At 38.7% G+C, this 17998-nt stretch overlaps 1 protein-coding gene across 2 annotated transcripts in view; it reads right to left on the bottom strand.

The window, feature by feature from the left end:
- SUCLG2 (succinate-CoA ligase GDP-forming subunit beta) overlaps positions 1–17998 on the bottom strand; it is a 210535-nt gene that overhangs the window by 154200 nt on the left and 38337 nt on the right. For both annotated transcript variants that reach the window (XM_005297815.4, XM_065550711.1), the window contains one exon: positions 15171–15312. In XM_005297815.4, coding sequence (XP_005297872.3) covers positions 15171–15312 — 142 coding nt within the window. The remainder of the gene's footprint in view (positions 1–15170; positions 15313–17998) is intronic.

Genomic DNA, 17998 nt, shown 5'->3' on the forward strand with positions numbered 1-17998 from the left:
TTTTGAGTTTAAAAGGGATCTTATATTAAAGACTGCAGTTAAGAAGCAATGAATCATAACAGCAATGTTCTTTATTGAGAAGTAGGCCCCACATTTGTGGAAACGCTTCTCTTCTTGTACGAAGTGTAGCTATTGGATATTATCAATACTGTTAACCAAAAGGTTAATGAGAATTCAAAGCATTAGGAATACCTACACACATACCAGTGTCTTTTCCAAACAAAACTAATTCAACAATATTCAAGATTGGTCAGAATAGTGTATTCTATTAGGGATAAGATGACCACTGACTGAGCAGACATACTTTGAATTAGTATTGGACTTACCTGCTTTGAACTCTTCAGCTACCTACTTTCTCTTAATTAAATCACTCAATCGTTCAATGAAGCTTCTGGAAGCTGCTTTCATCCATGTTTAAATTAAATGGCAAAGCAGCACGGTAATGGAAGGATTAGATACAGGGCTCAAAATGGACCAGACCACAGAAGGTCAATGACCCAGCACTTCTTTTTTCCAGGGTCCCATCTTTTTCTGCAGAAACTCAGCTTTCATTTGAAGAAAAAGGTCATATCTACACTATAGGTGCTACAGCAGCATAGCTACGGCACTGTAGTCACACTTGTGACCCCATTATGCGTAGACACAGACTACAATGACAGAAAGGGTTTCTGATACTCCACTGCCCCAAGTGTTGGTAACTAGGGCTTGGTCCACACTTGGACGGGGGATCGCTCTAGGAAACGCAACTTAAGCTACGAGAATAGCGTAGCTGAAGTCGACGTTTCCTAGATCGAATTAAGTTTACTTACTGCGGGTCTACACGGCGCAGGCAAGCTCCCCTTGGCGAGCAGGAGTTCCGCAGTCGATGGGGGAGCGCTTCTGGGATCGATTTATCGCATCCAGATGAGACGCAATAAATCGATCCCAGAAGATCGATCTCTACCCGCCGAATCAGGCGGGTAGTGTGGACCTAGACTAAGTCGATGATGGAAGTCCATCGACCTAGCTGAGTCTACTCCAGGAGTTAGATCAACATAGCTATGGCACTCAGGTGTGTGGATTTTTCACACCCCTGAGCACACTAGCTATGTTGATCTAAGTTTTAAGTGTAGCCCACGCCTCAAACGCTAGTTTGGAAGAAAACCATGCAACCATGAAACAAAATCAATGCAGTAATTTCTGTCTCAGTATGTAGTGAGCCTGAAACAACAGATCTGAGAGGTTAAAAATGACCCACTCCTATCAATGCCTGATGGTAGGCAACTCAGATGTCCAATGGCAATAAGTTAATTTTCAACATTTAACTATTCCACGAATATCAAGGGATGTATTTAAAAAAAGAGTAGCATCTCATTTTGATACAATTAGTTGATCATGTTTGAAAGAGTACAACTCCTCCCTCCTTCCCCCCCCCCCCCCCCAATTTGGCCCATGGAAGTAAAAACCCAGATTGGAAGGCCTGTGTACATTAAAATGTACTGCAATGTTTTTTTTTATATATATATAATCTGATTCTTTTGTATTTGAAACTGAAGGGTGTATTGCTTTTCAGTATTCGTTGGAAATTAAAATGAATGCTTTATGGAGTGTTACCCAACTGCATTAATGGCAATGTGAAAATAGCAATGAATATTGAAGACTTTCCCTTTCATTTCTGATTTCCATGTTTTTAAGGTGGGGGGAGGGGAATGAGATGGGGAAGAAAAGGGGATAGGGGAATCGTGGGGAGAAGCGGGAGCCCAGCATGCAGCATCCCCTCACCGTGACGAACCCCAATCACCTGCACCCCCTGCAGAGTCCCATTGTCCCTGCACCCAGAACCCCCCAACGAGCCCTTGTGCATCCAGATCTCCCACTGAGCCACCTGCAGCCCAGACTGCCCCACACAGAAACCTCTCACCCCACACTTGGGATCCCCCACACACTAAGCCCCTCCGCACTTGGACCCTGCTGGGCTGAGCTTGCCCACCCACACCTTGAGGGTCTGGCACAGGGGGGCAGGGAACTGGGGTGTTTCTGGGGCAAGCCCAACCCCTTGCACTGTGTCACAGCCAGGTGCAGTCTCACTGCTGAGTCCCTGTACTGGGGGTTGGGGGGAAAGCTTCGGGGTGATCTCCCACCTCAATGCAGCCAGGAGAGTGTGCCATACTGGAGCCACATTTATTTGACAAAATTTGCAGAATTTTAAAATATTGTGCACATAATTTTAATTTTTTTGGTGCAGAATTCCCTCAGGAGTAATTTGTGTCAAACTCTGTTTGGCTGACATTTGAATTCAATTAAAATATGCAAAAATTGCATTTTAATTTTTTAATAAATAAAACTACCTTAAATGTGCTTGATACATTTATAAAAAGTTTATCTAAACATGTTTTGCATTTAAAACTGATTTATTAAACAAAGGAAGTATTCTCTGCTAGCAAATGGAACTGATTGTTTCTGGTTATACCATGCCCTTCAAGATGTTAGAATTAGTAGATCTCATCCTCTCATGATCTAGTTTTCATTCATAGATTACAAAAGGAAAATAAGTATCAGAGGGGTAGCCGTGTTTGTTGCTTTTTACAGATCCAGACTAAGAGTCCTGTGGCACCTTATAGACTAACAGACGTATTGGAGCATAAGCTTTCGTGGGTGAATACGTCAGATGCATGCCTCTGTGGGAAGTGGATAGTCACCCACGAAAGCTTATGGTCCAATACGTCTGTTAGTCTAGAAGGTGCCACAGGACTTTTTGTTGCTTTTTAAAAGGAAAATAAGTTTTCCTACATTTTCAGCTTCCAACTGGTTTCTTAACTTTGAATGAACTGGTCATTAAAATGAATTACTTGAATAAACGGAAATGAAGAAAATATTCTCTCTGCACCTGCAGAAGAGGCTTTTGCTGTCAGAAAATGATTTAGCACTTCCACACACCCTCATTCCCGGTCCTTAGCCAGTGACTTCCAGCAGTTTAGTGGTCTGACTTTTTTAAAGGTGGCAGCAAATAAGTACTAATGTTTGTTTTTTTTTAAACTAATTCAAATAAAAATCTGATTAAAATCAAAACAACCGATTTAAATAAATACATAATTTTTTTAATCATCAATTTTTATCCACCTTGGGTAATTGCATTAGACAGACAGACTAAGAAATGCCATTGAGTTGAGCATAAGGCCTCATTTTGTTTGGCCACAAATCTATTGGAAAATACAGTCTCCGCTGTATTCCATCTCTGAAGCTTTTGCATGAGTTAGAACTCAGCAAATCTTTCAGCTGTAGACCCAAGGCATGCTTTCTGTACTCATGTCAAGATAAAAGGATATACCTCTCAAAGAACAGAACAGAGGCTCTTAGTATAACTTTTTCTTTCCACAAGAGTATTCAGTCCACATTTTTGAAGATGATGTTTGAACCACATTCTATGTGAAACAATATTTAAAGTTAGTCTAGTATCAGATGACTAATCTCATAATGATCCTGCACTGTTTTCTTTAATATCTGAATTTGGGGTTACAAAAATGTAGCTAGAGGGCTGAAAATTCTTTAAATGATCGTTTAGATCCCTAATGCCCTAAAGACAAAATGCATCTCTCTGATACAAGTGGGCAAATCCATTTGAAGTCAATGGGTGCTGTGTGTGCATATGAAGTCAGAAGTTGGCCTTCAGTTTGGTCATGTGTCATCTTGGGTGGCTTCTGAAGAAATATGGTAAATAAAGTATCTGCATTTACTCCAAACATTTCTTCTAATCTATTAGTGCAAAGGAAACAGATAATGTAATTTGAAATTTCTGAGGCAATCAAGAGAGTTGTTTCTATTCAGCTATCTGAAAGAATGTGATCATTTGGTTTCAGATTAATTTCAGGTGAAAGCTGTGTTATATTATGAAGAGCTCCTTTGTGAGTATCCTACAATAGAGACTATCCATATGTCATTAAAGTTCTCTTTAAACAGCTTGTTCTCTTCCACTGTTCTGTCATCTACTCAGTTGGCTGTACAGTTTGATCTGTTTTACATGTTGTAGTCTGCCTTCCCTGTACAACTTCATTCCTTTTTCTTTTTCTTTTCTCTTTTTAACCTGAACTACTGTGTCAGGTCTGCCAATATCGTGCTAAAGAAGTAAAGGAAGTGTCGGAGAAGAATTAAAATATGGCAGGAGACTGTGCTTCCCCTTCCCCCCCTCTGCTTCTTGATAGAAATTACCTTCCACTTCCTTCATGATTCAATAGACTTTAAACAGAACTTTCTTCTTTCCTTGTATAGTGAACAGTCCCCAAAGAAAAGTAAGTTATGTACTCTACAGTAAAAATTACTATTATTTATATATAGTAAAAGCCGCTGGGGTTTCACGGTTGCGTTGCTCTGGAGGTGTCAGGAAATACAGATAATAAATACTTAAAATAATTTTCTATGGCCCTATCAGAAAAGGACCAATCCCAGTTGAGGGGAAAACAATTTTTCATAGAGTTCCTCTCAATATTTGACCTAAAATATGGATTTCTGAAACACTCCTTGAAGAGAGAAATTTTGTTTAAGATATTGGCTAGTGGTTCCTTGGTCTCCAAGAGGATAAATCTTCAGATGCAGGGACTCTCAGACCCTGTCATATAGCAGAGAGGGAAAGTGTGTGTGGGGGAAGGGGGGCCACAAAGACCCTGCCATGGTGCAGAAGGAGGGATGAGGGAAAGGGGAGAATGAAGAGCACACAGAACTCCTGGTGGTGGTGGTTGTTGGGGGGAGAGGGGCGGAAATTGGGGATCCTAGAATGCAGAGGGAACAGGATATGAAGGTCGCACAGAATCCCTGGCATATACTGAAGGTGTGAATAAGGGGGCACAAAGAGACCCAGGCATGGGGGAAAGGACGAAATGGGGGCATAGAACATAACCCTAGTATGAGGAAGGATGCGGAGGATTGCAGGCATCCCTGAAATAAAATGGGATGAGATGGTAGCATACTACGGGGAGCTGGGGGGAAGGCCGCAAAGGAGGAATGTAAGGAGCCTCTGGTGCCTGCGATATGGTTGGCCTACAGAAGCTACAAAGAACATGTGTGCATATATGCATGTGAGAGAGAGAGAGAGAGTTATATAAACAGAGAGGGGGTTTGTTTGGGTTTGTGTTTTTTTTGTTATCTTGAATCATAAATACATGGAAGAACATGTATAATGAAATGGAGATAAAGAATATCTTCTCTTGGTATAGAAGTACCAGAAGTATTGTTATACTAAACTGAGATCCAGACAAAAAGACTTGAGAGAATGTAGGAATAGCTCACGATGGGCAAAATTCACCTCTCTGAAATGCTAAAGCAGCTTCTGACAGCAGTAGATGCAGAGAGAATATTTTCTTCATTTCAGTTTCCTCAACTAGCTTAGTTCAATAGCTAAGACAATGACTGGGAGTTGAAAAAGCAGGAAAGCTTGTTTCTGTCTCCCAATATATAAACAAAAATGAGATGTGAAAGGATGAGCTCTACTAGTTCTAAAATCTTGAAGGACATGATAACAGAAGCAATCAGTTCAATTCACTAACTACAGGTACTTCCTTTATTTAATAAATCAGAAAGGTTTAAATGCAAATCACATTTTGATTAACTTACCCCCCCCCACTTATTTATCCACCTACTGTTCGGTATTATTTAACTAATAAAATATTTTGTGCATTTTTAACAGAAGTCGAATCTCCATCCAAATGCTGTTTGACACAAATCATAAGTAAAGAAGAAATGCCTTTTTCACCATTTTCCAACATCAAAAAATATAAAAATTAAGAATCTGAATAAATGTATAGTAATTTATGTAATAACTTAAAATACGTAGAAATATAGTATAGCCTTCTGATTAGCAAAATCGAAAACCCAAATTTAGTCTAGTATAAAGACTGCATTTAGTTGCAAATCAATCTTTTTAATGTTTACCAACTAAGGAGAATCAACCTTTCTACAGGAATATAGCTAAAAAATACATATGCAAAACAAAGTTTCCCTGCTCGCTGATTTAAACCATGATTAAAATCAGTGATGATTTAAATCAACTCCACGCTGGCCTATGCACCACATACAGCCCACCTGAGCCCCGTTTGAAGGATTTAAGTGATGTCTTTTGCACAAAGATGAATTTTATGCCTTAGGACAACTTAATATTGTCATCATCGTCAGAGAAAAGTCTATGGTTCAGCACAGAACGGAATCCAGTTTCCAAGCTTCACAGTCTTGTGCCTTAACAACAACTCCATCCTTTTAATACTAAGAATGTGACACCTTCAGATCATCCAGTTATCATGTGGTATTCAGAATCACTTCAGCACAGCATTTTCTCCGATAAGTATTACCTATGTTTTTCACTCTATATGCACTACAAATACTGGGTGGCACAACTCCTGTGAAATTTCCTCCTGTACCCTATAACATATCTTCTGCACAAACATCTCAGACATACACTCTACCTAACACATGGCACAAAAGCAATAGATTTTTAGTGATTTAAAATGATGCTTCTATATATTTATATTTTAGATAGTCTAATCCAGTAATGCTCAGACAGACTCATAAGCCGCAATTGGCTCTTTTAATCCGTCTCCTGCGGCTCTTTGCTGCACATGATTTCAAAATACTGTGATTTAATTAACCACCAATAAGGATGCTTTTACCATGCTATTAACCAACTGTAGTTGAGAAAATAATACTTGATCAGTCATTTTGCTGTGAGAATAATATTATATATTATATATTTGATATATTATATATTATACTGTGTGTATATAAAGAGAATAAATGAAACAATGAATTCACAGTAGCGTGACTCTTTAGGGTAATGTTGATAGCTAATTTGGCTCCTGAACCACTGAAGTCTGAGTATCACTGCTCTAATCCATACATAGCATAGATGGTGCACAATTCTGAATTTGCAGTATTGAATACTATTGGTCAGCAAGCATTACATGACATCAATACGTTACTATCGCTCAAAGGAATAATAAAGACAGTCCACTCCTGGGACACTTAGATTGAGCATGCTGAACCAGTACAGAGGACTTTTATCTTGTTCTGCAAGTGGCAAGTTGGTGTTCATGAAGCAATGACAGCTTACACCCAGTAAAATCAAATGCAGAATCTACCATTAAGTAAAGTTTCTTACAGTGGATCTTATTATGTTTCTTACAAGTTTCTTATTATGACTGCAGCATCTAATTCCTAAAGATCCTTGGAAACGGTTTGATTTTTACATATCAAATATTTTTAATAATGCTATTTTTAGCTTATCATCCACAGCTCATCCATCTCCTCCTTCCTTTTCAGAAGCAGAGACTTGTCCCCAATATATAGAAAAGCATGAAAACACAAAGTCTGTATTTTAATATTTGGATCATATATAGTATTTCAGACAAACAACAGACTCTCAAATCCCTCAGCTTGTTCTGTGTTGAAGAGAGGTGCTTAATTGAGGTAGTTTGTTTATCCATTGAGTTTCTTTACAAGGCAGACCAAGCAAGACTGTGGTATATGTGAAAATACTACAATCTGTTTCTTTTGGAAACTTAGAAATCTTGACTTGAAACATAAAATTACATAATGCTGAACTTTCTGGCATTCTGCAAATAGTGCCTCTACAACAGTTACACCTGAGATTGTTTAGTATGAAAAAGCAACGAAATCTTTTGAGCCCAGTTCTGTGTTCCTTACCATGCAAAACTCCCTTGGAAGTCAATATGAATGATAGTCACTTAATGGAAGTCACTTAAATATTCTTGACATCTGTCACGTTTATCTTGCTGGAAAAAACTACCGATCTTTTAACTTATTTAAAAATCCCTTCTAGATTGCCTTCTGTATTATTAATATGTTTTCAAAATCTTTCCAAGGAAATTACTATTCACTGTTCATGTTAGAGAGTGTTTACCATAACAGAGGTACTAAACATTTTACAATAGAACTGCTGATACCCAATTATTGTATAAAGACTTATCTTTTTACATATGTGTGTATAATGCCTTTGTCTAAGTGCTTTATTAGGGTTTGAAATACAGCCATAAAACAAAAGAGGAAGCTGAAAGATTAAAGTTTCATGGCTCAATGCCTTACAGAATTATCCTGTATATCAGAGGAATTTGGTCACACTACTTCAATTTCATTGCGAACTGGGGTCTTGTCTACACTTAAGAGTTTGCCATACAGTTAGGCCAGCAAAATCCAGTGTAGACAAGCTTATACCAGCAAAGAAGTCCACTTGTCAGTATAGCTTACAAACCGTTCTCTGAGTGAAAGAATGACTTTTTTTGCCAGTATAATTAGTTGTCACTAGATCTTTCGCCACTACAGAAATTTTGCGCCCCCCACCTCCCACCCCAAAAAAAGTCACACTCCTAACCGACGCTGCTGTACAAGTAAAACTTTAAGTGTAGACTAGGACTTGGAGTGAACTAAATTTTAAGTTACTTCACCTATCTTCTCTTGTTTCATAAGATATATCATTAAAAAAGAAAACGTCACATTACCTTGTCAGTTTTTCTTATTAAACTAAAGCAGTTTCTAGGTTAAATGAAAAGGAGATGCAACATGTCAGCAATAACAGACATCTACGAACAAACGTAAGTGTCCTCATGGCCAGTAAAGGAGGAAAAAAACAGCTCCAGTAATTACTATAGATCTTACACATTCACTAAGTATTAACATGGATATTCGATTGAAACAACTGTCTTTACTGTCCAGTTCAAAACACATGGGAAAAAAAAAAACTTGACATAGGATCTAGAGATGTTACCTGACAAAGGTATTTCTTATGCCATTCTTTTGTGGGACTTGTAAGCCAGTGGTGTAATATTACACGATTTCAGTTTTTCATTTATTTCCTGCAATTTTGTAATACATACATCCGTGGCCCAATTGCTACATTGACTTCTTTTTTTTTAAACATTGTGACAAAAATAAAGCCATATTATGAAAACCCCCATCAAGCCTCCATCTCCCTTAAACATCACCCTCATCAGGACCCGCTCTCTTCAGCTGCCCAAGAGAAAAGGTGAGCATGGCCACAATCTCTGAAGGTCAATAGTCCCTGACTATTTTTGAAACAAGGGTGAAAGCCTGTTCCACAAGTGGCTCTGTTGCCAGCCCCCTATAATAAACAGAGGAATCCAGCTGGAGTTTGCTTGTTGGCAGTAGCTGCAGCAGTATGGCATGGGGGAATTGCAGTCTTTCCAGCACACAGTATTTGGTCAAGTCATGTAATTTTTCTGTGAATAAAGTGCAATAGTCTCCTAATTGTTAATACAGGATCAGATTCAAACTCTTCCTTACTCATATACTATTAATCCTGTCAGAGCATCTAAGAGAACATGCTTCTCCTGGGTTCATGCTATTGGTCTGTCGTCCTTCCATTTCAACAGAGGTTAAAGATTCTGTAAATGGATATTTCGTGCTATGGCAATTAGCTTTTATTTTTCACCTGGAAATGTGTGAGTAAGTGTTGACTGTGTATTTTGTTTGAAAAACTGAAAATAATCCAATTTTTGATAAAAGACCCAGCACATTAAGTTGAGGGTAGTTACCATATGTCACATTATGATATAATACTTATCATTACTCTTCATATACCTGTGTAGTAATCATAAAAAGTTGCTTATCAGAGTACAATGCCTTTGTTCTCTAGCCAGAAGTCTGAACAAGGACCAGGTTTGGGGTTAGGAGCTACTCAGTTCAGAAATTCCATCTATGGAATACCTCCCTGTATATCTCTATCAAAGACCTTCCAAAGCTGCATCCAAGCTTTCATGTGATAACTTTCTAATCAGGTCACTTCATTTTTGAACTTTTTGGTGTCTCTTGTAGGTTCTTCCTTTTTGATTTGCAGGCAGTTTTTGGTGGACCATTTGGCTCATTCTTTTTCAGTTAGGTAAATCTTTGTTATTGTGCCCTTTGTGGAATGACCCCAAGTGATGCTAGTGAAGTGACTAAACATAAAACAGATAAATGTGACACTGATCTGCAACTGTAATGTAATGATCAATATACCATCATCAGAACTTATGTTCTTGCTGCTGGATTTTCAAACCACACCTTATGACAAAATGATAGCACAACATGCAGAATGAGGAGGAGGATATTGTTAATTACTTAATGGATCGATGAGTATGTCAATCATTTCAACATGCAACTGTTCTTCATATTAGAAAACACAATTCCCTTACTGCACAGTAACTGTCTATTCTTCTGATGCAAAATGACAAAAGAGTAAATTATCACTGACTGATGGAAACATTTAGGTAGCTGAAGGTGTTGACAAGCTAGCCAAGTTCAGTAAAAGCACTGCATACAGTTCACATTCTGCAGGTGGCAGAGAATTAGTTTCTGCTTTTATATTTTATTTTTCTTTCCATGATAAAAAAATATTTTCAATACAGTTTTCTCCCTAGATCAATATTCCTGTGATTTACATGCCACCGTCAAGGACATCATTAATATATTGTGAATATGCCAAAAAATAAGACTGTTATTCAAATGAACTCCTATCTATTTTTATAAGCAAGTAAGTTTAGACAAGCTTTTATTTTTGTCTCTATTATAAATCCTTTTCTTTTCCCCCATTTTCTCTTTCCTGATTTTCACCCACATAGCACCTCTTCTCAAGTTAAACGCAGGAAGGTGGCTATATTACAATAGCTCCACTGGAACCAATACTATAGAAAGTGAACTTGTGAGAGAGAAAGAGTTTAAGAAATAGCAGACAGAGTGTCTCAGGGATGCTGAATTTGTGTCTTATCTGATAAAACTACCACAGCACAGATTTTTGCCTGTGTTACCTGGGGAACCTGTCACTATCATGACTGTTAGTTGAGGAGAGGTAAAAAGGGTGGATGGATTTGGGATTACAAAACAGTATCCTAGATTTGCATTTAGAACAAAAATCCCTAGAACTCCAGAGCAAAAAAAAATTCAAATTTCCATTGGGGGTTAAATATCTCTATCCAGCTGCCTAGAACAAGAAGAGCAGAAGCAGTATGGGATAGAATGTTTGTATGCATTTGCACTGCTACCTTATTAAACAAAAGGAGTATGGGTAATCTCTATAAAAATGACTGTGATTAGGATACCAAACAACTTACTGGCCTTGACTATCCATTTATAAAGCTTCAGTCGTGTTTTTCAAAATAAACATGAAATATAAAGCAGCCTTCAGAAGGATTAATTGGGGAAATCATAGACTTTAAGGTCGGAAGGAACCATTATGATCGTCTAGTCTGACCTCCTGCACAACGCAGGCCACAGAATCTTACCCACCCACTCCTATAACAAACCCCTAACCTATGTCTGAGCTATTGAAGTCCTCAAATCGTGGTTTAAAGACCTCAAGGTGCAGAGAATCCTCCAGCAAGTGACCCGTGCCCCACACTGCAGAGGAAGGCGAAAAACCTCCAGGGCCTCTGCCAATCTGCCCTGGAGGAAAATTCCTTCCCAACCCCAAATATGGGGATCAGCTAAATCCTGAGCATGTGGGCAAGACTCACGAGCCAGACACTCAGGAAGGCTGTTCCCAGGGCCGGCTCCAGGCACCAGCTCTCCAAGCATGTGCTTGGGGCGGCACCTGGAGGGGGGCGGCGCTCACCCGGGGAGAGCGGGGCCGCGGCCGGGCTCGCCGCCCTCCTCCCGGCACTCCAGCCGGTCGGGGAGAGCCGGGGGGCAGCGGGAGGCTTTTTTGCTTGGGGTGGCAAAAAAGCCAGAGCCGGCCCTGGCTGTTCCAGAACTTCACTCCTCTGATGGTTAGAAACCTTCATCTAATTTCAAGTCTAAACTTCCTGATGGCCAGTTTATATCCATTTGTTCTTGTGTCCACATTGGTACTGAGCTTAAATAATTCCTCTCCCTCCCTGGTATTTATTCCTCTGATATATTTAGAGAGAGCAATCATATCTCCCCCCTCAGCCTTCTTTTGGTTAGGCTAAACATGCCAAGCTCTTTGAGTCTCCTTTCATAAGACAGGTTTTCCATTCCTCGGATCATCCTAGTAGCCCTTCTCTGTACCTGTTCCAGTTTGAATTAATCCTTCTTAAACATGGGAGACCAGAACTGCACACAGATTCCAGATGAGGTCTCACCCATGCCTTGTATAATGCTACTAACACCTCCTTATCTCTACTGGAAATACCTCGCCTGATGCATCCCAAGACCGCATTAGCTTTTCTCATGGCCATATCACATTGATGGCTCATAGTCATCCTGTGATCAACCAATACTCCGAGGTCCTTCTCCTTTGTTACTTTCAACTGATGCGTCCCCAGCTTATAACAAAAAATTTTGTTATTAATCCCTAAATGCATGACCTTGCACTTTTCACTATTAAATTTCATCCTATAACTATTACTCCAGTTTACAAGGTCATCCAGATCTTCCTGTATGATACCCCAGTCCTTCTCTGTATTGGCAATACCTCCCAGCTTTGTGTCATCCACAAACTTTATTAGCACATTCCCACTTTTTGTGCCAAGGACAGTAATAAAAAGATTAAATAAGATTGGTCCCAAAACCGATCCCTGAGGAACTCCACTAGTAATCTTCCTCCAGCCTGACAGTTCACCTTTCAGTACGACCCGTTGTAGTCTCCCCTGTAACCAGTTCCTTATGCACCTTTCAATTTTCATATTGATCCCCATCTTTTCCATGTGGAACCGTATCAAATGCCTTACTGAAATCGAGATAAATTAGCTCCGCTGCATTTCCTTTGTCTAAAAAAATCTGTTACCTTCTCAAAGGAGGAGATCAGGTTAGTTTGGCACGATCTACCTTTTGTAAAACCATGTTGTATTTTGTCCCAAAGGACATTGAGGTCAATGGTAATAACTACTTTCTCCTTCAAAAATTTTCCCAAGACCTTGCATACTACAGATGTCAAACTAACAAGCCTGTAGTTACCCGGATCACCTTTTTTTCCTTTCTTAAAAATAGGAACTATGTTAGCAATTCTCCAGTCATAAGGTACAACCCGAGTTTACAGATTCATTAAAAATTCTTGCTAATGGGCTTGCAATTTCATGTGCCAGTTCCTTTAATATTCTTGGATGAAGCTTATCTAGGCCCCCCGATTTAGTCCCATTAAGCTGTTCGAGTTTGGCTTCTACCTCGGACGTGGTAATATCTACCTCCATATCCTCATTCCCATATGTCATGGAGACAATGATCTGAGAAAGTGTCCAAAAAGAAATACTTCTCACTCCACTGCGGTCAGTCTAATTCTGACTCAGAAGAGTCAATAATCAATAGCAAGAGGCTCCAGAGAAGAATCTATGATCAGAATTCCACAAATTCAAGGAAGGTAAACTTCACATTTACTGACATTGACTTGGATTACAAACTTGAGACCGAATTCCAATGCACCCAGTGAAGTTGTATACAAACAACTCAAGGCAGAATCTGGTCTCACGATAGTTTAAGTTTTTCTTTTAATATACAAAGTTATTTTTACTATCCAGAGGTCCATTCAAACTAAAAGGATGCATGCTCATTTCAATGAACAAAACTTGAAAAAAGTTATTTCAATTATTCCAGTATATCATTGGGCAGATGAATATTTTAGATACTTCCAACTGGCATTTCTTTCCCTAGCTGAACAGAAACATGTTAATATGAGACTACTGTATTGAAATACACTGAAAAATTCTTAAAATGAATGCATACAGAAGTATTCTGCCTTAACATTTGCATTGTCATGTTCCATGCTTTTCTAATATTAAGGTGCACTTTTTGTACAGAGATTGCTGACAGTAAGAATCTCAAGCACATAATCAGCAAGCTAAAATACTGCACAACAAATCACGATAATATCTGCACTTTGAGACAAGCCATGTTTTAAACTGGTTTCAACAACAAACATATACGGGTATTACAAAAGGGCTTCTTATGCAGACAATTCTTTACAAATCATATACATCAGACACCTAGTAGGTCACATCATTGTCATTTTAAGTTACATAATGACCAAAATGGAAACATTTAATGTTCGTTTGAAATGATTTTGAAAAATAGGGTTTAATACTTCTGTCAACATCAAAAGGTTTAAATTAGTTTCAATTACTGAAAAGTCCACAATTCTAATGATGTTAAGTGATTCATCACACCATTATATTAATACCCTTTAGCTCCTGGAGGTCAGTTCAGGTCTCTGATATAACCATGTTAATTTACTTTCTTGTGTGCAATATTTGAGAATATTTAACTAAACGGTATATTTAAATAGCTTATAAATATAAGAAACATCAGACAAAAAACAGCTTTTTTATTGTTAAACAGACAATTGCTGGAAGATAGACTATCCACGAGTAATATGACGGCTGTAGTGCCAACCTGTTCTGATTAAGAACGGTGAGTGGGGAAAAAAGGGCAAGCTGCTATCAAATAGAAATATCTACTAATCAGATTTTTTTTAAAATGCTTAAAAGCAGGGTGATTTACCAAACCACATTCTCTTTGAATAGCACAGCTACTCTGTCATGTTTGAGCCGAAGTCCCCGTGACACAGGAACACTGTGTATTTCAATACTCTGTGCCAAATTCTTCAAGCAGGTACGCCACAATGTTGATACGGAACATGAACAAAGCATAGAATTTGGATTTAGCACATCTGGGTTCCTTTCCTGGCTTTTGTCACACATCTTTTGTCACTCACCTTTATGTGACTCAGAGTCCACATATGAACAAACCCACTATACACAAATATAAATCTGTTTAAAAGTAATTTTATTTATACTTGTTTTCTTCCTTTGTTAGAACAGAGTTTTGTTTGAAAACAAGGTTGTTGTTTTTTAAAAGACGTTCATCTGTTTCTGTCCCTTGCTCCCGAAGTCATGACCCTGCTCATGACATCACAATGATTTCTATAGCAGACCCTCATAATGTTGCAGTCTTGATTCTGAATGTATTAAAACTGACATAAGCAATGTTAAAGACTCCATGTTATATGCTGTTTACAAAATAACATTATGGTGGAAATAAAACCACGCTCTGAAAAATATTGCTGTTATAAAGCTTGCTTCACATGTGCAATGAAACAAGCACTTATTGACTGGATGATATTTCAAACTTCTACAATAAACATCAAATTTAAGATTGTGTGCAACTAATATAACTTATTACAAGGCAATTTATTTTCCAGGGTGGTATCTAGCAAAGGAGATATCACCCATTACTAGTCAACTTACTTAGTCTCTTAGCAGCCGCCAGGGCATCATTCGCAGAGTCAGCCACGAAGAATCTCTGAACTGTAACCCCATGGTCTGCCATCAGTTTTTTACTCTGGTATTCCTGCAGGTTCAGCCATCGTCTCGAGGTTAATTGAACAGCCTACAGAAATAAAGAGAAATAACAAAATGCTCATTATGAACAGTTCATGCAACAGTCAACTGCACTATTAAGCCTCATGGTCACCTCAAACTAACAATAAACAAAATTATTTAGGAGAAATGGAAGAATGTGCATCATTTTAGGGAAATGCCACTTCAAATGTGTGACTAAAACATTCTGAAACCTATCAAAGATACTAAAATGCTGCACAAGGCTCACAGGGTGATCTTGGCTTGATGTGTATGTCTTATTTAAATCAACACAGGTTTGCAAATTTACTGGGTTTGATTTCTACAGTATATTTATGGTTGTATGCATTTCTGTGCTACCTAAAAATACTATTATAAAATTGTTACATTAATAAAAATATTCTTTGCTTTATTTTAAATTCCACAACATACTAAATATTAAATAGTTGTCTTACATACAATAAGTTTCTCAGACACTATATACACACACTGTATATCTGAGTAGGAAAAAAAAAATTTTAATTAAGGGTTAAATTTTCAAAGTAATAATAAATCCCAACACATTTTAAAAGGTTTGGTATCTATTCCCGATTGGCTCTGGATTAATGACCTTTTGTTAAAGGAACTAGCAAATGACCAGTGTGGCCATAGGAGTCCAGGAATAGCAGCAGAAGAAACAACTTCCCAACCTCACCATACAAGGTTTACAAATTATACATATGTGTATGCATTATATATACAGCATCGGTGGGCAGGGGGCTGGAGAGAGATAGAGACTTATGCACATAAAACCAAAGGCCAACAAAACAAAAGATCACAAGCAAGTGCCACAGGTCCACCACTGAAAAGTGCAGAAAAGGGCATTTCAGAGTTGTGAGCTCAAAGGAGCGGGCCTGAAGTCTACTCCTTTCTATACTGTACTGTTACATGGTCAGCTGTTCCAGCTTCACACTTGTTAGCTGGGATGCCTCAGCTCTTTCTTTAAAGCTTCAAATACTATTAAAGACCTTGCCGGACTATTGCTGAACATTGTGAACAATCTTCTCTAACTTCCTCGTCCAACATGAACAGCTTTGATGAACAAAGTTAGAAACGTGGTGAAGTATTCTTAGGTCAGTCACATCAGGTGGCTGCCAGCCTGGCTCCACTTTACACTCTCCAAATATAATTGGATTTTGTTTTTAGGCTAAGCGAATTTAGTGGTGGTGAAAGGTGCCAGAGTGACAGCCCCCTGGAGACTGAAGTCCTATTTATCCACATAACGGAAACTGCACAGACAAAATGTAAGCATGCACCATCCCCTCCCCCCCCACACACCTCTCCCCCCTAAGGAGCCTCAACACTGACTTAGGCCTGGTCTACACTGGGGGATGGGGGGAAATCAATCTAAGTTACGCAACTTCAGCTACGTGAATAACGCAGCTGAAGTCAACGTACTTCGATCTACTCACTGCGGTGTCTTCACTGCGGTGAGTCGACTGCTGACGCTCTCCCCTCGACTCCGCCTGCGTCTCTCGCTCCGGTGGAGTACCGGAGTCGACAGGAGCGCACTCGGCGGTCAATTTATCGCGCCTAGACTAGACACGATAAATCGACCCCCACTGGATCGATCGGTGCCTGCCGATACGGCAGGTAGCATAGACAAGCCCTTAGAGGCACCACTACCAGGAGAGAATAAAGTCTCCATGTCCACTGTTAACAATATCAGCCATTTAGTGTCTGAAAGCACCTAGCACCCATTGGGTTGTAGAAGAAACAAATAATTACAACAATTTAGTAATAAAACCTGCTTCGGGAAAACCACATGACTAGATAGCTTTGCCATCAAAGCTGTGCAGCCCTCTGGACATTTTTCCTCTACCCCATAAGCCATACCACTTATCTGGATAAGTTACTCTAGATCCAAATTTCCTTGCTTTTGTACATGTTACACTTCCATTATTACTATATTTTTTTCTTTATATATTCCATGATCTAAAGTAAAAAATAAATGTAATGTCATTTAGGCCCTGATTCTGCAAAACATTTGTACATGTTTAACTTCAAACACATCAGTAATCCCACTGATATTAAACATATGGGTAAATCTTTACAGAATTGAGGTTTTATATGTTCCCAGATCAGAGTGTTACAATTTACAGTGAATATGGAACAATCTTCATTGTCAACACAATTTCTTTAAAAAAATAACTTTAGCTAACATTTACAAGGGGAAGATGGGGGGGGGGGGGAGATTTTACATGTTCCATGACAAACCAACTCATGCTCCCCTCTCACACATTTAACCAAGCACTGCCATATTTTTAGAAATATCTGCAGGCTGGCTAACATTTCTTCTTGGGATCCATATTAAAATGGTCAAATAGAAAAAGGGAAGAGTTAACTGAAAAGGGACATCAGCCTGAATGACAGCAGTGCTACCTGGAAGTGGTTTAATTACAATCTGTGTCATGAAGAAGACACTCTTCTCCTTATGGAGAGATGAACTGCTGCCCTGGTGGCAGATAAACCACCATAATTTCTCAGCTGCTGATAAAATAAAAAGCACTGAAGGCATGCTGGCACCTCCCAGCTGGACATAACAGAAAGGATTATTTATTATATTAATATTTGGATCTCTAAAATCAGGACATAAAACATTGATTATCCTTATATAGTTTTATACTAATAACAAAAAATGTTAATATGTCCACCTTTCAACAATATATGGCTTTTAT

This window comes from Chrysemys picta, chromosome 7 (assembly GCF_011386835.1).
Source record: "Chrysemys picta bellii isolate R12L10 chromosome 7, ASM1138683v2, whole genome shotgun sequence".
NCBI lineage: Eukaryota > Metazoa > Chordata > Testudines > Emydidae > Chrysemys > Chrysemys picta.